The following is a 27,248-nucleotide window of genomic DNA, read 5'->3' as shown; positions in this document are numbered from 1 at the left end:
TTCTTATGAGTGAGATAGTTTTTTGTTAATGAATTTTTGAGAACATTATGAAACGCTCTGTATAATATCTTTGTATTTTATGTGTATGTGTTGTTTGTCTTTCTGCTTATATGCCTGTGTGTAGTATGTATATTACATGTATTATATTTATTTACATTTATTGTATATTACATATTGTACATTGTATATACATGTAATGTGGTATAATAATTAGTTTGCAGAGTAGAGTGTTGGAAGAGCATATGAGTAAGATAAAATATACAGAATATTATATTATAACAACATAAAACATTTATGACCGTAATATAAATCGCAATTTAAAGCACATTAATAAAATAAAATAAATAATAAAGTATAATACCAATCAATAAAATTATTATTTTAACAATATTCTCAGTTAGTAACATGTGAAGTATTTTTTTAAATTTTAAATAAATAATATTCGATTAATTATCAGACGCTGGCAGCAAACAACTTATACACAGGTCTTCAGAGCTGATCATTAGCAGTCTTTAAATTCACTAATTGGTCCAGAACTTGGATAAACTTTACTGATAATTCCGAATTTCCATTTCATTAGTGAACAGTTCCCTTAGAGATTAATACTAAGTCTCCAATCGACAGATAATGCGAAGGAAAATGCCATTTATTTCTCTGCTAGAGATAATGAAGATAGTCCTTAGACTATCGTTTCCAAATGGATTGGTCGAATTTCTGGAGTGAATGGCAACAACCTAGGAGGTTAATATTAATTTCATTGTAATCGGGTTCAGGTAATGACAATCGATAAGAAAATGTCCAGGCGATAGTGGTTCTGGGTTGATCTGTAGAAACAGTAAAAATGGGCCGAGAATTAAAACAGGCTTCAATCTGTGTTAAAACCGTATAAAATTCTTCAAAGTTCAAGATTGTCCTACTACACGACGTAGATGATATTTTACGCTTTTAATTGCGCTCTTCCATAAGCCACGAAAATGGGGCGAATAAGGTGTAATAAATGACCATATATTTAGTTTGGCTGAAAAGGCTTAAATGTTTAATTTTAGATTTCCAATTTTAAGAATTTAAAGAATTCATACAAAATATTCTTGGCAGAACGAAAGTTGGAACCATTATGTGAATATATTTGGGTAGGTATACCTCTTCGTGAGATAAATCTCTTGAGTGTTGCGATAAATGATTGTGTAGTCAAATTCGAGACTAATTCTAAATGAATTGTCTTGGCACCGAGCCATATAAAAAGTGCGATATAAGATTCACTTAAGGCTGTGGACCGCTGCCTACCATGATGAATCATAAGTGGACCTCCGTAGTCTACTGCACAGGGAATATGGACGAGGAAAGTACAACTCTGAAAGATGGTAACTCACCTACTTGTTGCATTTGAGTTTTTGCGATAAAATGAAAACAATTCAAATATTTATTAATGATCGATGAAATGTTTGTTTTAGCATTTAAGATCCAGTATTTCTGGCATAACGAATGATGCGTCAATTGTAACCAGAATGTAAAAGATGTAAATGCTCAGCAGCAATAAATTTAATTATATTTGCCTTTGATTATAGAATAATAGGATGTATAGCTTGATAATATAATAAAGAGTATTGTAATCGATCTCCCATTCATAATAATCCTAAATCATCCAGAAATGAGTTAAGTGAAATGATTTTACTCTGGTTAGAAATAATTTGATTGTTTTTAAGTTTATTTAATTCATCAGTAGAATGTACATGTTGAGACGGTTTTATGAAAAAGGTAAGGGTTAATTTAATTCCCTTGTAGTTAAATGACCAGTGAGTGATTCGTTCGAACCGATTTAATTTAAGATTGCACATCAGAAACAAAAGCTAAATACACGTATTAGCTTATTTAAAGATGAAAATTTTTGTGTATGGTCAACTAAAACAGTATGTACTAAAGATGTTGATATATTTTTACATTTTACGATAAGACACTACGGATCGATCCTTAACTATAATTATTAAAAATGTGAGTACTTGGCCAATGAGATGAAAATTGCAAGACAAGGAGGATCATACCACCAAAGCGGCATATCAATTTACTTCGATTACAACCCCTAGACAATATGTCAGCTGGATTTTCCAAAGACTTAATATAGTGCCATTTAGCATTTGAGGTATCTCTTTGAATTTCAGTAATTCAATATCTTTCAAGCAGACGGATGTTCATGAATTCAGGAGAATGCTATTGTTGAATCTGAATATAAATGTATTTCATCAGTATGTATATTCAGAGCATTTATTAGCTTCGCTAATAATCATGAGAGTAATAGACAACCAGATAATTCAAGCCTTGGTAGTGTTATTTGCTTCAAAGAAGCAAGTCTTGATTTGGAACAAAGTTACATGAAATTGTTTTATTAGAAAATAAAGTTCGAATGTAGGTACCACAACATCCGTAACCCTTTATGGGGGCATCTGAAAATCCATGTATTTGGATGGAGTTAACCTCAGCGCCATTTTTGAATTTTTTGGATTTTTTAATTTAATTCAATTAAGTGCAACTGATTGTATAATTTGTACCATTGAGATAACATCGTTGAGGGTAATCTATCATTCTAATTAATTTTAAGTTCCTATAAATATTGCATAAAATATTTATGACAGAAAACAATAGGACCAATAAGACCTAATGGGTCAAATACTCCTACAACAATAGAATAATTCTTTTAGTATCAATAAATTGAGTAATTTGAAATGATAATGTGGCTGTAGATCCATAAAATTCCTAAGGTACATAACTCATGTTCCTGGGCTAAAGGAACAGAACAGTTATGGTCAGGAGTAGCAATATTATGTACGATTATTACAGAATCATTGATGAAATGGAAAAACATAATGTTGGAATAGATTAGAAACATGAAACTTTAATTGGATAGCTTCATCTAGATGGTCAGAGCCTGAAATAAAATCAACATAAAAATCATTTCTAATAGCACAGCATGCTAATGGGAAATCTCTTTGGTTTTCATATGATATTTGCTAACTATGGAGCAGAAGCGGTTTCATATGTTATACTTCTAAGTGCAAAATATTATAGTAGTTGATCTGGAGAATTCACAACACAAAATACGAATTAGTATTTGACGATAGATTTTCGCTATGTTTGATACAATGACATAGTTAAAAATCTAAATCAAAGTATTATTGAAAATAAATCCTGTTGGAAAACCGGCCCAACTGATAGAACATCATTATGAGATAAACAATTAGAGGTTTTAGCTGAACCATCGAAGACATCCCGCATTTTAGTATTTAAGACTTTTGGGCTTAGATATTGGGTGGACATCTGATTTATTAGTTAATAAATCATCATAATTAGGTAATGACATATGACCTAATCTCAAGTATTCTTGCATAAAGGCGGAATATTTTCTTTTTAAGTTTAGAATTGTTGCATAATCTTCGTTCCAGATATAAAAACATATTTTTAGCGTTAATGAAAGAATTACCGAGCCGGAATTTATTGGATTTACGTAGAAATGAATAAATAAATCTGCCTTGATTGTTCCTAGTTGTATGAAGTTGGAAGTATGTTTTACATATAAAAGTTTCATTAACTGAAACATCAGAATCAGTTTCATGAATTTTCCCAAACTTTTCAGGTATAGTTGAATAATCTAAGTTATTGTTGCTTGTAAAAAGGGATGTAACAGTATTTTTATGATTAAATTTAGTACGAAGACAACCGCTAAGAATATATCCTAGCTTAGTCTCTTGAATAATAGGATATCATCGTTTCAAATAAATTTACGAGGTAAAATAAGTTCTAAATAAAGGTAAAATTGGCCTCCGACTAAAATAACAATATTTCATATGTTAAATTTAGAATCTGCAAAGAATAGATTTTGAGGTAGATTAAGATGTGAAGTTCAAATATATGTAATGGAAGGTTATTAGTTATTTCTGACAAAACAGCACAATACACCTTGAATGAAAAGCTTTTGTATCGTGAATGCAATGTAATACTACACTATAATCAGATTTGACTAATGCATTATTTGTTCCTGAAATAGTCAAATCTGCTTTATTGAGTTGAAGTCTCAATTTTCGAACAAATGTATATGTGAAAAAGTTTAATTGACTGCCTGAGTCTAACAAGACTCTACACAAATAAGAATGACCAAAAACATCATCTACATTACATACAGCAGTAGATGAAATTACATTTTTGTTTGTGATTATTTCTAAATTTATCATTAGGTAATTTAGAATCATTAATTTTATTCAGTATAAACGAGTGTGTTGTGTCTTTGTTGACATAAATCACATAAGTTAAGGTAACATTGTTACTATGACTTTCGTGAAAACATATGAGACAGCAATTATTATGTTCTAAAAGGTCTTTCCATTGGATAAATTAAAAAAAATTATGATTTTTTGTAATTGATGCTTGAGCTTACAAAATAAACAATGTTTAAAGTTAGATCTAGAATAATAACAAACTTTATGTTGTGTATGAAACTTGTTAACGTTTGAAGTAGGATGTTTGCGATGAGATTTAAATGCATTGTTGAAATGTTGTCCTTTAACATTTCCAAAATTGAATTGTGAGTATGTACTACTTAAACTAAGATTTTCTAGGATGGTCTTCTAGGATGATCGTCTGGTCTCAAGAAATTCTAGGAACTCTTGAAAGTTTGGACAGCCCTTATTTGATAAACTTTCCTTCCATACTCTGGTAGAATTATAATCTAGCGTTGTTGTTAGAAATGTAAGTTGTATGTTAACTGGTTGCATTGCTTCAAGTGAGTTAACAAATGAAGAAATTCCATTAATGAATTCAGATAGCTCTAATGATTCTCCTTTAAAAAAAATTATTTTTAAAGTGCGATCTGCATTACAATATGCAATGATAAATTTATTATCAAATCGTTTTATCAATAAATCTAATGCAATTTTATAATTTCCATTAATAATTGGAAGATTTTTAATAATGGCTAAGGCTTCGTCTTTTAGCAACGAATATAAATAATGTAATTTTTGATTATTTGTTAAATCTTTTCGAATGTGGATTAAATCAGTAAATATATTAAAAAAGTGAGGCCATTCAAGAATGGTCTTTAAACAATGATAAACTGATAGGTTGCAATTGTAATTGTCTAATAGCTGTGTCTACAGAATGTTCTTGATTATTTACTGTATGACGATTGTTTATCTGCGAATAATCAAATTCTTGTAATGTAGGCCTTAATTGAGGCCATTTTCTTTGTAACAATAATTTTGTTCTTTATCCATAAAGATTACAATAACAGATATGGCCAAAAAACAAAGTAAAACAAAATTACACATTTAATATTATATAGATAATGGTGTTAACAAAATTTACGAACCCAGTTTCAGAGTAGCGAAGAAAACTCCAAAATAATATTTTCGTTCATTCATAATTTAATTATTATTATTGATGATCAACAATGAAGACTGAATTTGCCAAGCTGCAATTTATTTATATTTATCACAATATTAGAACTTCACATGTAGCCGATATTTCACATAATTATTTAATTATCAGGTCTTATCCATATTTTTTAATGATCCGGCCCGGGGACCAAAAATAATGCACAACAATTCCAGCCGCGGAGTAATTCGTTGGTTGTGTAAACTGTGTACATTAAGTAATTGCCGGATAACCAAGTATTATCAAGCACTTCCTTTATTTAATTTAAATTTACATTGAATTAATCATTACATTATTTTACAATAGTTTCATATTTTTAGTTAAATTCACGTTTTTAAATATATGTTATATTTGCTGTCCAGATAGAACAGATATTCGAGAGGTGGATCAAAAAGTTAAAACCTTGCATGTTCTTGAACTGAAAGGGATATATTGTTCCTGTGTTGGCAGCACTGGTTGCGTTGTCTTCACGCTCCCTCAGTAGCAATTCTGTACGACATTCAGTACGTGTGTATTATCGTTGTCAATATGGCGTGTCCTCTAGAGGTTTTGTTCAGCATTGAAGTGCGTTCAGCAGTCCAATTTTTGTGGGAAACAAATTACAATTGTTGTGAAATTCATTGCCAAATTTTTAAGGTATTCCGTGAGAATGGAATATCACGTCTGATGATCATAAAACAGTGCCAAACGTTCAGAAACGGAAGAAAAAATGTGAGTGACGAACTGCATACTGGGCGTCCTTCAACTGCAAACTCGAGGGTATCGCGGAACGCGTGAATGAAATGATCTTAAGTAACCGGCTCATTAAAATTAGAGAGATTGCAAGTGAACTTAACCTCAGTTATGGTAGTGTGTTTACGATTATTCACGATCAGCTTGATTATCGTAAGTTGCGTGCACGATGGGTGCCATATCTGTTGACCGACAACCACAAACATCAACGTTTTGCGTCTGCTCTTTCTTTTCTTCAACGTTATTTCAGAACTGGTTCACAGTTTTCGAAACAAATCATCACAGGGGATGAGAGCTGGGTGCTTCATCACATTCCTGAGACTAAACGAGCGTCGTATGAATGGAGACATATTAATTCGCCGTAACCAGAAAAAGTAAAAACTTCTCCACATGTTCGAAAGGTTATGCTGACGGTCTTTTACGATTCTGAGGGAGCTTTTTTACAGCGAATTTATGTCCCGAGAAGCAACAATCAACGCCGAATCTTACTGTGAACTTTAAAAAAATTGCGTAAAGCCAGTAAAGATCAAAGATCCGGAAGATTGAACGTTGAGGTCCTTTTTCTTCACGACAACGAAATTCTTCATTCAGCCTCATGTGACAAAGACATTAGTACAAAAATTCAAGTGATGTTGTCTCATCCGCCTTACAGCCCTGAGTTAGCACCCTGCGATTACCACCTGTTTGGTCCTCTCAAGAGAGACCTGGGAGGGAGCGTTTCGCTAATGATGATGAACTTAAGGAAGCGGTCCTTAAATGGTTGAAGGAAACTAGACGAAATTTTTATGAGAGTGGAATTGCAAAACTTGTCACACGGTATGCAAGTTTTTTAGAAAAACTAAGTGATTATGTCAAAAAATAGATAAAAATACGTAGATTTTGTTCAATAAAAAAAATTGTTTTATAAATCTGTGTTTGTTTCATAAACGGGATGTAACTTAATTTCTGATCGTTCCTAGTAGAATTTAATAGCGTTACTTCTTCGACATTTTAAAGGAAAAGTGTAAATTCATACAATTAATAATTCTAACAATGATTAAGACCAGCTGGTTCATTACCAAATAAGAAGAAAGAAGCATATGACAGGAGATGTTTACATTTAAGCAAGAAGATAAAGAAAACAAATGAATCTAAACATACTATATTGTTTGTTTAATTTAATCTTCTGTAAATTAATCTAGAATATGAAATTTATAAAATAAATTACGTTTAAAAATTCTTTAAAACTGTTAATTTAAATTTAATTTGGTAACAAAGGATTTTACGTAGAAATAATTTACATTAAAATAATTTGTAAGACTTAATAACCTGTTTAAAGTCGGTTCAATTATACAAAGTCAAACATGTTTGAATTAGTGAACTCTTCCTTTAGATAAACTGATATACGTATTGTGTATCGACTGGTGACTCATTAACTGTATTGAATTTAGGATTGAGTTTATCCGTGATGTAGATCAAAACGTTGCAATATTATAGAACAGTTTGTTCGGCCGTAAATTGCCGTTTTGATTAACCAAATAATTATCCATATACCCGATATGTATTTTGATTTATCTCATACAGTTAGTCGAGGAGTGACTGTTGATCAAAGCAGTATAATATTAATAATTAATGAATTACTTTAAGTAAAGTATGAACGAAGTTAATATACTTTATTGTAGGACTACAAAATAGTTAATAAAGTTAAATTACCGAATGAATAAATACATTTTTAATAATTTCAGTTTCATATTAATATTTTTATTTTTTTTTTATAAAACTACCATCTAAGGTAATTGAGATAAACATAGAAAAGGCTAGCTACAGTACAGAAAGAGATATAAACAAAGATCAGACACAATTTACAAAAATGCAATATCCCTAATTTCTGTTTCAATTTTATAATATATAGGGTCCGGCATATAAATCTGACGATTTATCACTCGAATCCATCATAAGTGTATTTGCTAACGGGAGCTCAATTCCATAACAGGTAAACCATCTCGAAAGATCTCGGCATCAGAGATGTTTAATACCGTGAATAATAGTTATCTCGCAAATTTCTACATACAATTTTACGATAGATTCGATAAAATTTTTTTTTAATTTTTATCTAGCGTAAGGTTTTAATGCCGGACCTTGTCCGGCATATTTTTATTTTTTTGTTTTAGATTTTTTGTTTATTTTTATTTATTTATTGGTTATTATTTCTTTTTATGGACTATGAAGTGAAAGCAGATATATTCTTTTGCCGGCCTCCGTAGCACGAATGGTAGCATCTTGGTCTTTCATTCGGAGGTCCAGGATTCGAATCCCGGTCAGGCATGGCATTTTCACACACGCTACAAATCATTCATCTTATCCTCTGAAGCAATACCTTACGGTGGTCCCGTAAGTTAAAAAAAAAGAAAAGATACATTCTTTTACTAATGAATTTTAAGAACATTGTTTACTGATAACTTTTGTTATGGATTGAATTATTATGGGAGTTACTTAAGATCCATCCACCATGTACTTACTATCGAACGATTATAGTCGCCGCCAAGTAATGGCGAGCTTGGAGTGGCGATGATACACAACACATCAAGCATTATGTTTATGGTACTAAGAGATGACTAATCATGATGTGCCGATGTTTCAGAGATCAATAGTACAGCACTGACGTGTGGGATAATCATCAAGCTCGCCGTTACACGTGGCTTTTACTGTACGTATGGTTCCACTTCGAAATTCTTACTTATGTATTTATTGGACTTTTTTCATACCATTTTACTCAGAATAAAATTGTATACAATCTTTTTTTTTTAATTTTTATAAGTTAATTACTCATTTAACAGTCATGTGTAAGTCACTGGACAAAGAATTTTTATTAAACGTTAAGTTTGCATTATTAAAAAAACCGGTAAAGGGTTATAGAATATTGCTGTCTTTGATATTGATAGATTTATAATTCAAATACGGCATTGGTTTTTTAAATATTAATAATGTTTTTATGAATATTTAAAATATAATAGCGAAAATTATAAAAAATTTAAGTAAACATTTCTATTTGACTCCTTAATATCGTTTATCATTAACATTAAACTGCTAAATAAAAATAACTAATTAATAATTTATTTCATTTTATATTAGGGTACAATCTTAATTTGATCCACTGGTTCACATCTACCTCGTATAACATTTTTTAATAACAGCAGCAACATAAAAAACAGATAAAATATCAGAAATTAAAAAAAAAAAAATCAATTTATTTTTTTTTATTTTAAGTCGGGTCATATGTATCCATTTAAAAAAAAAAAAATTTCTCATCTTGCATAAATTAATGCTAGATGTATATATAGTTGAATATTTAATCTTGAAAATTAAATTTAAAAACAAAAAATCTATTTTATCTAAGGGTTCCAATAATTCCTTATCTTATGACTACTTATTTTTAAGGCTTCCGTTAACTTTTTTTTTTTTCAGTGATATCTTAGTTTATTTTTTTGAAGTAATTATTTACTTCAATAAATTGGCCCGATTTCGTAAAACAATGTTATTCAAAAAACGTAAAAAAGAAATATATTTTTCTGAAATAAAAAAGTAGATACTGTACTGGCCCCTTGTCTGATGGGGTAGAAATTCAGAAAAAAAGTTAGTTTATTAACCATACATTTTACCAAATTTCTACTTTTTTGATTAACTAGTTTTTCGAGATATGAGTTAAAAACTGTTTAGAAGTGGTAATAAATATCCATTATCCTTAAATCCAATTCACTTTAAGGTTTGGAATTTTAAATTGCAAAAATATTACTTTTATAGAACTTAAATTCAATTTTCTACAACCATTATATAAAAACTACCCCTCCTTGTCGAAAAATTTACGCCATCATAATACTTCAAAAATTACGCCTCAGAAATAGTAATTGTTTGAGACATTTTCGAAAAATTTACGTTGAGCCAGTCCAGAGATATATCAAGACAGCCCAACATACATACATACTTCATATTTCTTCAGGAAATTTTTATAATTTTGTTTTTATACTGAGAGTATCTTGAAACATCGACATTGGCAAAAACCCCGATACCGAAAACGTTTAGCTGATCGCTATACAATCCCTTTACAGCTACGTTGCTGCAGCAGCAGTAGATCTGTAGTCGGAAAAGTAAAATCTTAATGACTTTTTATTAATATATATATATATATATATATATATATATATATATTACTATTATTTTAACCTGGAGGTCACAACCCCCACAGGGGTCGCGATGAAATAAATGAGGGATCGAAAAATTAGCCTACAACTTTACTCGTAAACAATAATTAAATTATTTTTATGATAAAAAAACATTTATTATAAACATTTTACTTACATTTATAAGAACACATGTAAAAAAAATAAATTAATGAGATGGTTGCATTTGATTTTCATTTAAAAGTTTCTCATACGTTGATCTGTGTTAGAAACACACGAAAGCAAATTATTTTCGAATGATAAAAAACGATTCCTATATTTAATTTTTAAAAGAAAAACCTTTTTCTCTGAGGTCATTCGTGTAGCGCAAGGTATGCTTCTGTGATTAAATTTTTATATATTAACTTCGACGAGCAAGTCAAAACGTATGTAAATCTTCAGATGTGAGTTGTAGTTGTAACGTTTTACCGGCAGAGATTTCGATGAGCTGGTCGTCAATGTCAAATGGAAACTTAGCAGCTGCAACAACGTTTTTTACTAAATGGATTCTGAACCCGTCTTTTCGAGAAATCATTTTTATCATCCGGGAAATACTCCTCCAACTGAATTTTCAGCTCACGCAAATTCATGTTCATGCTATTCAAACTACGGAGAATAATAGTGTTTACATCATCCAAATTTTTCTCATAATAATCAGAAGTAAGTGGAAACATATCAAAATTTTTGCTTTGAAGGTGAATAAACCAGATATCAAGCTTCTTAATGCACCACCGGGTTGGTCTAGTGGTTAACTCGTCTTCCCAAATCAGCTGATTTGGAAGTCAAGAGTTACAGCGTTCAAGTCCTAGTAAAACCAGTTATTTTTCACGGATTTGAATACTAGATCGAGGATACCGGTGCTCTTTGGTGGTTGGGTTTCAATTAACCACACATCTCAGGAATGGTCGAATTGAGAATGTACAAGACTACACTTCATTTACACTCATACATATCATCCTCATTCATCCTCTGAAGAATTATCTAAACGGTAGTTACCGGAGGTTAAACAGGAAAAAAAAAGAAGCTTCTTAATGCAAACGTAAATTTTCTGTCATTAATTAAATATTTTTATCACGTCCTTGAAATTCACATTAAAGACGTTAAATGCGAAAATACTCAGTTAAATAGGCTAACAGCAAAATATATTCAATATTCTGTAAAAATATTAAAAATAACGTTGGTTTATCCTGGAAAAATATTAACTTATCTGGCAATTCCAATAACCAGGTTGACTCTTTCCCCTGCAATAAACATCTGATTTCTATAGGGGAAATAAGTGATTTTTTTCTTTTCGCCCCATTTCATCGCATAGTTTGTTAATTTTAAAATTTAATAATTATTACATTTATTTATTGGCTATTTATTGGCTATTTATTAGATATTATATAATCTATTTTTTACTTTTCAGTGCATTTTTATATTCGTTAATATATTATATTTTTTGTTTAAATTTCTCAATTTGATTTAATTCTTATTTTTTACTTTTTAGAGGGTTTTTCTAATTTGTTTCCTTTTTTTATTAATATTAATATTAGTTAAATAAAAGATTTTTAAAAAAATAAATTTTTATATGTAATTAAATATATTTTTGTAATTTTTTTTTGTTTTTTTTTTTACTTTTTAGTCTTAATGAGCAATAAACTTTTAAGACCCAAAAAAAAATATCTTAGTAATATTTATATCTGAATATTATTGTTTGTTCAAGTTTGTTTGTTTATTAAGACTAAAAAGTAAAAATATTTATTTTTACACATCGAAGTTACATACGTGTACATGGTTTCAATCATTTCCATACGATAATTCATGAGAAATAAAGATTTTCAGCATCATGCATGAATTTAGCTTAGGGGTAGCGCGTGGTGGGTGCGGGTGGGTCATATCAAAATTCCGACATTGTAGCATTGTATTGTCATCGAAGTTACATATGTGTACCAAATTACATTGATTTTCATACGATATCAAAAGATATAGCAGTTGCAAGATTTGATTATAACTAAAACAAGTTAAATAAAAGCTTATAATAAAAGCACGAGACACAAGCTTTGCATTTGTAACAAAACAATCTCAATTCCTTATACCTACCTCTTTTATACTGTTGAGAGCACAACGTGTTCAAATATATGCTTTGCAAGTTAATATAATATTCGCTGTGAGAGGGTCATTCTCAGAGCGAATATTATGGCAAGCAGATCAAATTACAAGGAGAACATACACAAGTTGAAACCTGTATATTGTTTGCGTTTATAACTTCTTACATGTATGTTCATACCCATATTTATCAACGCAGCTAAATAGTTTTAACTAGTTTTCATTAGGTTGTGGTTGTAGGTGGTCGAAAAATACTCATATTTTTTTTACTTTTTGGGGGGTGTGGAGCAAAAAAGGTAGTGAATCATAGTTTTAACTGTTGTAACCATTGCAATATTTAATCGGAAGTTTAATAATTATATTAAGGCTATAAAAAATATTCATAATTTTTTACTCTCGTTCATTTCTTGTGAAGTAAAAATATTCTTTGCAAAAGAGCTGAGAATGAATGCATCTTAATACTATTCACCTTTCCAGATTTTTGTATTGATAATACTCCTTCCTTTTTTACTTTCTTGTACAAAATAACGGAAGTATTGTTTGTGATCGCGAAAAATTTCGGTCTTCAGATTTCGACAGAAATATCGATTTTGACTCTCCCTGAATCCATTTTGAGTAATTTCGGCGTGACGTATGTACGTACGTACGTACGCACGCATAAATGCGCGTATGTATCTCGCATAACTCAAAAAATATTAGCTGTAGGATGTTAAAAATTTTGGATTTAGGACTGCTGTAACATCTAGTTGTGCATCTCCTCTTTTGATTGCAGTTGACTAGACCAAAAGTGTCCAAAAAGCCCAAATAAAAAAAATAAAAAAAAAAAAAAAAAAAAAATTGGATTTTGGACTTTTTCTTAACTACAGTAATAAGCCCTCTCATTGAGATCTTTTCAACGATGTATCATAAGTGGTATTATTTTCAATGGTTTCAGTGTTGTAGCCAAATAAAATTTTAAGAATGAAATATTTGGATCATACAAGAAGGCATCGGTTTAATCAGACTTCATATCCTTTTTTTTTTTTTTTAATATATTGATTTATTAATAATTTATTAACCTCTGATTGTAAAAAAAATTTACGATAAATAATAATTCATTTATAACAACAAAAATAACAGTCATTAAAATTCATTGATAAAAATTAAAAAAAAATATGAAAAAGTATCAGAAGTTATTACAAAATTAACGTTAATGTACTTTTCATTTTAAAACAAATGTGTATATATAATTTAATAGGCGTACAAGGAAGTCATGTGATGTCCAGTGTCCACATAAGATTTTTTTCATGTAGACTATCTACCATTCAGTAATCTTGGATATTATGTTTCGTATCTAAGTGACGTGACTAAAATATTGTTTTTTGATTGGATCAGACTCAAGTGTTTAGTTTAATCAATTGTATCACCATTCGGTGTTATCAATGTCATTTTAAGTAAACTAATCTCAGTGTTGCCAACCTAATTTTATTTATTATTTAATTTTTTATTTTAAAGCTTGGTTGTAATAATATATCTACCTGTTTCCTAAACTCTTTTAACGTCCGGAACGCAACTCAATTTGTATTGTTAAAGTTGTTGCAACTATAGCCAAGATATTAATGGTCATGTAGGTCATATTAATGGTCATGTAATGATGACGACACAACTATATTTTTATTTATAATTTTACTACGTTTATCTGATTTTTATGATTTAATTATTTAGCTTAGGTAAATCCTCGACAAGATTTTGATGATAAATATTTTCTGCTGCTGCTTGATTCAAAGTCTGATTACGGAACAGAGAGCTTATGAAGTGAATCTCCTGTTTTAAAATGTTAAATGCGTTCAAAGGAATGATAGTTATTCAGTTATGATCAAATAATAGATAACATCTCATTATTGTAAATATAATTTTTAACTTTTGCGGCGTTTAAAATTTGTAGTATGAATCAACCTTTAATTCAATTTTATACATTTTGGGAATGATTTAAAGAATCAGCTTTATAAAATTTTATAATCATTATCTATATTAAATATTTTATCACTGAAGGTTTAGATGATACACAAAGATTTATTTCTTGTTTATGAATTAAGGAAAATTTAATAAACGTCAGAAAAAATATTTATCTGATCGGTGTTAGAGTAAATATTCTTCATATATTTCAGTATTGTATCTCAGCTGAAGCGAAATAAGCTTTTTTTAAATAACTGATTTTCATCCATTTCACAACCTTAGGGAGTGAATGAGAAGAAACGTATTTTCTTAGCGATAACTTAATACCTAAGGGGGATCATCGGTACAGTTTCAATTTTCCAGCTTTACCGTTCTTGTCACTCTTGTTCATTCCCTTTTTAATATAATTCCTTATTAGTTGTTTTAAAAAATAATTTTTTTTTTTTTTTTTTTTTAGACGCTTCAAGGAATGATATACTAAATATGTGGGAGGGCCTTCCGATTTTTATGTATATGTTTAAAAATGAAATAAAATGAGTTGAAAAATTTATGTAACTTAACTTGTTATAAAAAAAATCTAATGTGGATACTACATGAGTTCCTTATACACTTATTAAATTACATACAGACATTTTTAACAGCAAATAAAATTTTATTTCATTAATAACTTCTGATATTTTTTAATATTTTTTATTGAATTATTATTTATTGTAAACATTTTTTTTACAATCAGAGGTGAATAATTATTAATAAATCAATATATTTAATTAAAAAAAAAAATTAAAAAAGGAGATGAAGTCGGATTCGAACCGATGTGCCTTCCCCTTGTAAGATTCAAATACATTTCATTAATTAAAGGTTTATTTGGTTATAACTCTAGAACCAATGAAAATAAGTACCACATATGATATTTATTTGAAAAGCTCTCAATGAGGTCTTATTACTGCAGTTAAGAAAAAATCCAAATTTTTGGATTTTGAGCTTTTTTGGACACTTTTGATTCGGTCTACTGCAATCAGAAGGGGAGGTGCACAACTAGATGTTGTCCTAAATTTAAAATTTCAGCATTGTACGGCTAATTTATCTTTGAGTTTTGCGAGATTTATGTATGTGTACAGTCATCACGCCGAAACTAGTCAAAATTTATTCAGGGATGTTCAAGAAAGATATTTCCGTTGAAATCTGAAAACCGAAATTTTTCGCGATCACAATACTTCCTTTAATTCGATGAGATAAATACATTTATATGACCTCAATTTTGTATAGTTGTGCGAAGAATCAATTTTTTTTTTTTTTAAGAAATCCCAACGGTTTCTTTGTATAATTACAAAACTAATGTTTTTATTATTTTTAGTAATAATTATCTTGTTACTGATGTAATTATTTCTAAAATCGATTTAGTAGACGTTCAAAGAGACTTTTACCCTTCAAAACACAGAACAACATGATCATTTTTGGAAAGATTTTACAAAATATTTTAAAAAAACGTTGCTTTAAATATTAGTTATCAATTTATTTATTTCATTTTTTTGTTTCGTAGAGTTTATGGCATTTTATTACTTATAAAATTATTCATTTACTTTTGGTAATTTAAACTGAAAAAATTCAATTAGAGAATAAGTAACTAGGATTTAAGAAGGAAATTTGCAACAGTAAATTTTTCTTTTTAAATTTATTTAAATATTACTCGTGTTTTTATCTGATGCACGCTACAAGATGTCAGCAGAAGAAACGTAGGAATGCTGGGGAAGGAGATAGTAGATTAGTCTTTTCTATCACTATTATTCCTTTCTCTCTAACATACTGTACTTTTTTTTTTTTAACAATAACTCATGTATGTATATCACTCGCACATTCAAGCTTTCATTCTGACTTTGAATTACAGTATTGCTTTATATACTTGCCAATGAATTTGTAGATTAATAATTTCCTTCACGTTAAAAACAAAACCAGAATAGTTTTCTCTATTTTCCAATTAGTTTTCTATTAACTTCACCAGTGTCATTTCATTACTGTTATGTCTCAAAAAACTGAAGAACAAATTAAAAATATACTTTATAGCTTAACACTTTTTTAAATTCGTGTGGTATGATCAAAATTTCTAAAAAAAACCTATTTATTTTTAGTGTTGACGTAATTTAACTTAAGAATAAAAAAAAAAAAATATATACGAAAAACCCCATTAATTTAAAATAAATTTATTATAATTAATTACAATTTAAATAAAAAAAGGGAATAAAAAATATTAATACATACATACCCTGTAGTAGAATGGTGTGGTTGGATCGACTGCAAATGAAGGTCCCCAATGGACTCCAGGTGGGTCGGTTTCTGGCCGGTTGAATTTTGATGAAAACAGATCTGGAGTTCTTTTTGAATCCCGACCTCGTGCACTGCGAGAAGAACATCTCGCCTAAAAAAAAAAAAAAAAAATGAATAAAAAAATAAATTGAAGTAACCTCTTAGATAGATTTCATAAGAAAGCTACCTATTTTAATGGGCACCATGATTCGATTTCCGGTAAATTTCGACATATATACGTCAGTTCAAAGGTTTATGTATACATCTATATATATATATATATATATATATATATATATATATATATATATTTCACTTTCTTGTGAACATGATAACTGCCGTAATTTTGCGCTAATCGCTTTCAAATTGATAGATAAAATATAACGACCCAAAATCTAGGTCGAGTTCGTTAATGGACAAAATCGGACAATGGAGGTGGAAACGTGGGGGTTTTTATTGAAAAAAATATATCGCTGTAACTTTATTATTAAGTAAAATATCGAACTCGTTTACAGTTCGTACTATTCTTTGGATAAGGTCCTAAACTTATCTAAGTAAAGTCTTTTGATATCACTAACTACTGGCCCAGAGAGTGGAAAAAATGGGGTTTCGAAAACAAAAAAAATATACCTCCCTTAATAGGCACAGTATCGAATCGGTTTAAAGTGGTCTTTAAACTTCTAACCATTACCTTCTTTATCTTCTAACCATTACCTAAAACGTTTGTCTGAAACAATTTTTGATATGGCCAACCCTTACGGCAAGGGATAGACTAAAAGTTTGCAGGAATTGTAAGAAGGTAGGTTTGTCGTATGCTGAATATGTGAAACCTTTTCACATGCAACCATTGTCGTATTGAGTAAATTTAAAGTTTTTCTTAATTTTACGGTAGAAATCTTTTTATCCCCTACTTAGCACCGGTGAAATCTACCGCCGCCTTTCGGCGTGCTGAAAGGGATTTTTTTATTTCCAAAAGTAAAATTTTCATAATTATTTATTTTATAGAAGATATTTGGTGTACGAACACGTCAAGAAATTTCATTAAGATATCTTAATCCCTTTTTAAAATCAACATTTTTATTAAAAAAAAAGGAAAAAATGGCGGACAGAAGGAAATAGAAGCAAGTTTTTTGTTCCAATACACGGTTTTGTTTATTTTTATGTCCTGCTTCAATCCCTTACGTTTGGCCAATACCTCTCGGGTAACTCAGTATAGTTATTGCCAGGGGAAAAACATGATTACCTAGATGTCCGATAGGGTCCAGAATCAGGCCAATGTAAGAATATATAGCCAATATATATATATATATATATATATATATATATAGGAATACCCAATATATATATATATATATATATATAGAAAAATACTTTTCCAAATATTTTGGTCAAGAGATTTTGAAACATGAGGCAACAGCTGTTTAGAAATAATGTTAAATACCCCTCAGCTCTAAATTTGATCGTCTTAAAACATTGGAATTTTAAAATAACTTAAGACGTATTTTCAACCTACTAAAGTTCAACAACACAACAACTAAGCATAAAGATAAAAGTTAAAAATAACGAAAATTATACTTATCTTTTTTTAAAGTTTTCCAATATTTAATGGCACTAAACGCCCGTGTATAAAATATTGTTGAACCATTTTTAAAGAATTTATGTTGAGTCAGTACGGATTCAACAGTACATATTATGGGGTCCACGTATACATATTCGTTGAGCCAGTAAGAGATATTAATTAGGCCAACACCCGTACCTACATACCTACCTTTGAATTCCAAATGTAACATATTCATTTTATATAAGATATTGTTGTGAGCACGTAAATCAAATTTCATTATGATATCTCAGTTCCTTCTTAATATATATATTTTTTTTTTTATTGAAAAAAAAACACAAAAAGACAAACAGAAGGAAAAGGAACAAAGTTCATTTGTTCAAATGAATGGTTTTATTTATTTTAATGTCCTGCTTAAATCCATTAGGTTTGGCCAACACCGGAAACAAAAAAAGATTTATCTTCTTTTGCCCCAAAGGTAGTACCTGTCTACAATATTTGAAGAAAATCAGTCGACAGGGTTCAGAGTTGTAAGACTAAATACAGGCCAACATACCTAAATAAGGAATAACTAATTTAACCTTTCAGTCGTGTTAGAACCTTAGCGATTCCATTAGAATTTTCCTGGCAGGTTTTACGAGTGGTTTTCTATTGTCTTCTAAATATGGTTAATTGAAACTCAACCACCAAACAACATCGGTATCCATCGTCTAATATTCAAATCTATATAAAAGCAACAGCCTTTACAAGGACTCGAATCTTAGAACTCTCGACTTAAAAAATCAGCTGATTTAACCACTAGACTAACCCGGCTGGTTAGACTAACCCAACATACCTACATACGCGCAAACTTTTCCCTGACAAAAAAAGATTTTTTGGACTTGGGAACATTGGAATAAAAAAACTTTATTACAGATAATTTACAGTTTATTTAAACCATTTTATTTTTTGTTTAAGTGTATTTCCAAAAATTACTCTGTATTTCTATTACGTTTTTGAATTCTTGTAACGTAAAACATCGACCTTGAAAAAATCAGACATCAAAATTTTGGGCAAATTTGTTATATAACTGTAACTTTTATACCTGCTAAAGAGCAGACGGAGAGTACCTTGATAAAGCCAATGTAAAAGGAAAAATCGAGGGCGCCAGGCCACAGCGAAGGACAGAAAGCAGATGAATAGACCAAATCAAAAAGATTTTACCTCTCCATCAAGCTATGATCGAGCTGACCCGTGCAGGATTGTAACGCATTGTCATTAGAGTCACAGTACTCGGTAATGAGTAAAACGCTGATAAGAAATAAGAGAATAGCAGCAATAAATATATAGTCGATGGAAAATAAAAATTGTTTTGAATTTGAATTTTCCTAATTTTACTCGGGAGACCTGCTGAATATAGATTCAACACAAGTGCAATTGTGGATTTTTTTTTTGTGGGAAATTCTATCCTTTACAATTTCATTCTATCGATTACTGTGTCGTATTTTCAGTTTGCTATGTATAAAGTTTGACTATATTATCTGTTCGTAATTATATGTTACGAATATTAATATATATATATATATATATATATATATATATATATATATATATATATATATATATTAATAATTTGAAGTTAAAATATTTATATTCGTGTAATCTAATTTTTACTTTCAGTTTTTAGATCAAAACATGATTCTATTATTTTGTTTAAAAAAATTAACTACGTTCAATAAAAATAATACAAAATATAATAAATAAAATAGCATAAATAAAATAGGAAAAAAAAAGTTCGGGCAAAAACAAAAACAATTAATTATGTACCTTTCTAGGCTACGCTGGTCAGTCAGAAAAGTTATAAAATTCATTTTTACCAGTTATTTCATTGCCGGTTTAATGAATATCCAAAATGTTAAAAAAAGTAGTTTCAATAGCCGGAAGGAAGAAAAAATACAATCTACGAGTGTATTAAAAAATATTAAACACAAATGTTCAATTAGTCAGCTTCAGTTACTTCTTTATCGACATATTAAAAAAAAAATTATGTGAACACTTCATGACTTCTTTGAAAAATTTATTAAATTATATATACACATTTAAAAAAAAAATGAAAACATTGTAAAATTTTATTTCATTAACTGCTTCTGATATCTTTTCATATTTTGTTTTATTGTTATTATTGAATTATTATTCATTATAAATATATTTTTTTTAAATCAGAGGTTAATAAATCAATATATTTAAAATATTAATAATATAATACGAACACAGCGGGAGCTCAAGCATTGACAACTAAAGAAAATGCTACTATTCTGAAACGATGATAAAATAAATAAATTACATAATAAATGGCATAATTCATTGCTAAAATTTAATTAATAAATCAATATATTTAACTTAAAAAAAATAAAAAAAAAAAAGGAGATGAAGTCGGATTCGAACCGATGTGCCTTTCGCTTTTAAAATCAAAAAATTTCATTAATTAAAATTTTATTTGGCTATAACTCTGGAACCAATGAAAATAAGTATAACTTCTGATATATCGTTGAAAAGGTCTTAATAACGGCTTATTACTGCAGTTAAGAATAAGTCTAAAATTTAATTTTTTTTTAATTTTTGGCTTTTTTGGACACTTTTGATCCAGTTGATTGCAATCAAAAGGGAAGGTGCACAACTACATGTTATAACAGTTCTAAATCCAAAATTTTAACATTGTACGACTAATCGTTTTTGAGCTATGACATCTTGAGATATGACATCTGTACGTACATACAGATGTCACGCCGAAACTAATCAAAATGGATTCAAGGATGGTCAAAATGGATATTTCTGTTAAAATTTGAAAACCGAAATTTTTGTGATCACAATACTTCCTTTACTTCGTACAAGGGAGTAAAAATGTATAACAATAAAATTGAGTATGCGCGTGTAACGCTAATCCGAAATTGAACAAAACAAATGTTGTATAGTAATAGAGGACCAAAAATGACTTGCTAATACAAATTGGCACATTGCACCAAATTTGGTACTTTTTTAAATTATCGTGGTGGTATGAGGGAGTATCAGAGCATTACGCGAAAACCAACCGACAAATTACTTTCAAATTTTCAGAATACATTCATGCTATCCCAAGGAAAGTTTGAAGCCATACATCAAGGCCCTAGTCCCCTTGCCAGGGGCACGAGGGGGCTATTACAGCTTCTATGTCAAGATCGAGGGAAACGTTGGGGGAAATAAGATTTTCAGGTTTTAATTGTCATTTATCAGTATTATTCTCACAACCATGAGGATAAATATACACAATGGGAGCCCAGGCAAGTACAACTAAAGAAACGCTATTATTCTGAGACAATGACAAAATAAATAAATTACATAACAAATGGTATAATTGACTGCTAATAATAAGACAAGGCCCGAAATTATTTTTCTAGATAAATTTAATGTATATTGATCGTAATCACATGAAATATGTTTTTTTTTGAGCTCATAATTTTTTATTCCCTCCCTGGAGCCCGTCCCACAACTAAGCATATCCACAGATCCAGGAGGTGCTATTGCCTCAAACTACTTCGTCGAGAACTAATCTTTCTCTAAAGTAGCCGGGACTGGGTCTTTTAATCATACGCTATGCCTCTAATGAGGGGATCCCCCAATGGGACTCCAGTCTTGACATCACGCCACTAATGAGGAACCCGGAAGGGATCCTTTACAGGGGGATTCTTCAATAGGGGGTAAACTAAGAACTTTACCCCCATTGTGAAATTCCAAAGTCCCAAGGGAGTCCCCGTCCGATCATCTAAGTGGACACCTGGTCCTGGAGTGGGACACCTAAACTGCCCATCCCTCCTGGACGGGGCTGTCCCAACCCAAGTCCATCCCAAAACACTGACGACGGTTCTCATTTTTTGGTGCTGGCCCTGCTGCCACGTCCCCCAAGATAATATTCCCGAATATTGCATAGGGAACACTTGGACTCTGTTGGACAATCCTTTCCAATGCGGCCCTAGACCCTACAGTTAAAAAATCGCCCCGTTTATCGGGACCGCTGCAGGATCCAGCCCGGTGCCCACCCTTCAGCACCGATAACAACGTTTCTCGGCGGACCTCCTCGAAATTCGGCAAGACACCCATCTGATGCGGATGCATCCGTCCTTCAGTATTTTATCGGCCAGCAGAGGCGGAACTGCCACCGTCTCCAATTTCATTCCCCAAACGAGGGTCTTAAGAAGAAGACATCTGTCGTGACTGAGGTCCCAGCAGTCTTTCGGATGTCTCGCACGAGTTCTTCCTCAGAACTCGACGTCCTTTATCAACAAATGGACTCGCGGAACGCCCCTACTATAGTTACAGCCGTAACTATGGTAGGGGCGTTCACTCAACTTTGTCCATAATTTGTTGGCGTAACCTCTTAGCTGTATCCCCAGTGTCCTGAATTTTTATGTTGAGGTCCTCTCCCTGACCCTTACGTGGCGTTAGAATACTCGCCTCCCCGGCTACATGTGTCCTTTGCTGTTCGGAGGAGGTCCGCATATTTCCGTCCCACAGCCTTCACCATCAATGTAACGGTTGGTGGTCCCGCCTATTTCTTCTCCGAGATTCTTTCCTGATGATGACACGTCTATTGTACTCGAAGCTTACTAGAACACCTCCGAGTTACGTACTCAGCCAGTCGGTGAAGGAGGAGGCCTCAACCTCCCGTGAGGCCCACAAAAACAGACATTGATTCTCGGCATATACCAACCGGGCTGACTCCGCCAGACCGGTTGGTACCTGGGTAACGTAGTGGTAGCAACGATTTTAACGGCGCCTTTCAAAGGTGAAGATGTCCTCATTCCTCGAATACCCATGATCCCGACCGATACACCATTTCAATTTAAAAGATTGCAATTCCCAATTCGATTGGCATTTGCAATCACAATCAATAAAGCTCTAGGTCAATCTTTAGAATTGTGTGGTTTAGATTTAGATGCGGATTGCTTCTCACATGGACAACTGTATGTTTCGTGTTCCCGACTCGGCAAACCAGATAGCCTTTATATCTACGAAGACAGTGGAAAAACAAAAAAAGTATTGTATATCCACAAGTATTGCAAAATTAAATTTCTATGAAACGTATGCTTTGTTTTGTTTTTCATTTCTCATCCATGCAACCACAATGTGCCACAGCGAAGCGTAGCAGGGTACAGCTAGTATTAAAATTAAAAAAAATCTGATGTGGACACCTCATAACTTCCTTGTACGCCTATTAAATTACATATACACATTTTTTTCTGCACTTTATTTAAACTTATTTCATTTGAAAGTGAGATACGATCCTCCAATCCTTTAATAAAGTTACACAATTTCTGAAATATTAGTTTTTATTAACATCAAATATTTATACAATCATTAAATCAACAATCTTACATGAAATATTAGGATAGAGTAAAAGTTTCTACATTACTCGTATTATTAGATCAGTATTATTTGTATCTTTATGAGTTGTTGATTAAAGGAGTTTTCAGATTTCTGGTGTGTTAATAATAAATAAAAGTTAATAATAATAGTTAAATTATTCCGTTTACTGAACTCCTGTTTACTGGTTACAAATGTTATTTGACCATACGGTGTAAAATACTGTCTTTATTATTGGATTATTTGGTGAATAATCAAAAATGAAAAAGAAACAATCATACAGGAAAAAAGCAGATAACGTGATAAAATATACTCAAAAGAACGACAATAAGATGAATATAAAGAGGAAGAAAATGTTAAGAAAACGGAAGAATAAAAAAAAATAAAGAGAAGATGATAAATATAAAGAGGATGAGAACGTTAAGACCAAGGAAAGAATAAAAAGATTAAGAGAGGATGATGAATAAAAAGAGAGAGAAAATTTGAAAAGTAGAGAACGTGTACATAAATTAATATCAAAAGAATTATATCAAACCAATGAGCGATTAAATGATTGGCAATAAAAAACAACGAAATGATGATCAACTCCGACTTAGGGAGAATGTTGTCCGACAATATCAGAACAGTAATGAACTAAAAGATAAGAATTTTCTGCAATCTATTAAAGATTAGGTATGTATGCCTCAGTTGTTCCTGTGAGGGTATACTTTTCAATCACTCTATAGTAAACTTTAATGTAGGTAAAATTAAACAGAAATTTCAGAATAATTAAATAAAATTAAATTAGAAAAATCCAAAAATAATACAATTCTAAATTATTATTTTCAATTAATATTAAATAATCAGATGTCTCACCAAATCTATTACATATACATGTTCTTAAAAGTACATAAAATTTTATTTTACTAATAACTTTTGATTATTTTTCATATTTTTTTTTTATTATTGAATAATTATTTACTGTAAAAATTTTTACACTATCAGAGGTTAATAATTATTAATACATCAATATATTTAAATTAAAAAAAAAGAAGTTGAAGTCTAATTCGAACCGAAGTGCCTTCCTCTTCTAAGATCCAAATATTTCATTTATTAAAATGTTATATGGCATTAACTCTCGAACCAATGAAAATATACACCACTTACTACGTATCGTTGAAAAGCTCTCAATGAGAGGTTATTATTGCAGTTAAGAAAAAGTTCAAAATCTAGTTTTTTGGGGATTGAACTCTTTTGGTTCAGTCGATTGCAACAAAAATGGGAGATGCACAACTATGTGTTACAACAGTCCTAAATCCAAAATTTCAATATCCTACAGCTGATCGTTTTTGAGTAATTCGAGATACATACGCACGTGCGTACAGACGTCTCGGCGAAACTAGTAAAAATGGATTCAGGGATGGTCAAAATGGATAATTCCGTTGTAATCTAAAAATCAAAATTTTTCGCCATGTCAATACTTCCTTTACTTTGTACAAGGAAGTAAAAACTGGAAATTATTTTTAAATATTTATCAGAAAAGTATTTGCAAGCCGAAGTCTAAATAATACCTTGTTTAGTGTAGTCGGAAGTGGGGAAAATTTGTAACCGTTTCTAAAATATTTTTATTCTTCTTCACCCTTTTCAAGATATAATTTCGAAAAGTCTAGCGACTGGTTTTTAAATATTTACATGAATATAACACATACCAAAAGTTAAGTTGATATCTCCAATTGTTACCGAGAAATTAACAGAAAATAGTCGGGTTTAAAAAAACAATTCAAAATCTATTTTACCCCTTTAAATCGGAATTTAAAAAAAAAAATAGTAATAAATCTTTAGATATATACTTAAAAATTACACACACCAAAATAAAAATAAAACCCGAGAGATTAAAACAAAAATTATTTATGAAATATTAAAAAATATTTCGGTAATAATTTAGTAATAATTTAATATTGTTAAATTATAAAATTATTACCGAGAAATTAAAATGTAGTAAATTTCATTGTTACTCCAATTTAACCGTTTAAACTCCGAATTCAAAAAATCCTTCTTAGTGTGTCCTTACATCGTAAGAACATCAATTTATCTTCATAAGTTTTTACTGGGCGTTGATGAATCAGTCAATCAATCAGGACATGATCTTTTATATATACAGAGTGTATCACGTAGTTCTCTCGGAACGTGCATAACCGATTCTACAAGTGAAAACAAAAGAAAGTTCATATAAACATATCTCATTAAATGCTCCGTTTGTGAGTTACAGCTAGTGAAAAATTTTGCTAGGATTTCAGCTTCCCTGTTGAAATGAGTCGTACTAAAATTTTATCGATATCAATTAAGGGGCAAAATTAGTGATTTCTTATGGTTTTTGACCTGAAAAATCGAAAAACAAAATAGGTCCTAGAATCGTATTTTCCGTAGTTTTTGAGAACTCTGGGATGAAAACCAAATAAATGGGGTAAAACCCCTATTTTTTTATGTATAATAACTATGTTAACAAAGATACAAAAACAAAAAAAAAAGACAAAAATACATTCTCGTGAGGAATTAATTGTCCGCATTATAGATGCGGTTGAACAAAGATAACAGTCCTGAAGAATGAAAATAGTAATTAACGCAGTACAGAAGCGTAAGAAATGTGTTCAAAATGTCGGGCTCATTTTTGAATATTTACTATAAACTGGTATGTATAACAAAATGCACTTTGGTCTAGTAAACTGTTTTTAAATAAAACTGAGAACTGTTCCTAAATAAAATTCTGAATCTTAAAAATATTAAAATAGTTAACACTTTTATTTCCTTTCATTATCCTTTATCAAATTACGTATCTCTAGTAATACATCTTTATGTATTTTCCTTCAATGGGGATTAGGCTAAATGTTATACTAAATGATTAAGCTAAATGTTCGGGTGGTGTTTAATAAAACAAATGATGGCAAAAGAATTTAAAAATATAGATTAGAGAAGAATAAAATTCTTTACTAATATTTCTGTCTCTCATCCTTCACAAACCCCAAAATTCACTCATTTGAAATTTATGTTTATCAAAATAAATAATTCATACTTAAATTAAGCCAATTCATCATAATTTACTGGGAAATATATTACTATGTTTTATAGTTTTCAAAATTCACTACGAGATATTACCATAGTGAATTGCCACTATTGCCACATCTTATCACCATTATTATTTTAATTTAATTTTTAATAACTAAACCGATCAGTGTTAATCCGAACAAGTGCTGCACATTTTTTGCCACCTTAAACCATAAACCACAAAATTCTGAAACGGGAAAAGGTTTACTTAGGAAAACTTCAACCTATTCTTAAGTATTTCTTTATTATTTGAAGGAGAAAAATATTTTGCAGCATATATTTATGCCGATCAATAATGTGCTTTTGTTTATAAGTATAAAGATAATCTGGTCTCTCTAGGTTCCATTGGCGGATAGGGAATCCAATATAGGAGGATCCAGTATTTAACCGTAAAGTACTCTTTAAATGGATTAGTTTAATTTATCATGGATCATGGATACCGGTGTTCTTTGGTGATTGGGTTTCATTCAATTAACCACACATCTCAGGAATGGTCGAACTGAGAATGTACAAGACTACACTTCATTTACACTCATACATATCATCCCCATTCATCCTCTGAA

The 27,248-nt window shown here is 30.4% G+C and overlaps 1 protein-coding gene across 1 annotated transcript in view; it reads right to left on the bottom strand.

Moving 5' to 3' along the window:
- Nucleotides 1-27,248, bottom strand: part of LOC142329503 (cyclic nucleotide-gated cation channel subunit A-like) — a 448,759-nt gene that overhangs the window by 374,381 nt on the left and 47,130 nt on the right. Inside the window, exon 2 of the mRNA XM_075374177.1 lies at nt 16,630-16,782. Coding sequence (XP_075230292.1) covers nt 16,630-16,782 — 153 coding nt within the window. The remainder of the gene's footprint in view (nt 1-16,629; nt 16,783-27,248) is intronic.

Source organism: Lycorma delicatula, chromosome 8 (genome assembly GCF_047948215.1).
Source record: "Lycorma delicatula isolate Av1 chromosome 8, ASM4794821v1, whole genome shotgun sequence".
NCBI classification, from domain to species: Eukaryota; Metazoa; Arthropoda; class Insecta; order Hemiptera; family Fulgoridae; genus Lycorma; species Lycorma delicatula.
Note: the sequence above shows the minus strand (reverse complement) of the source record. Positions and strands in the feature narration are given on the sequence as shown.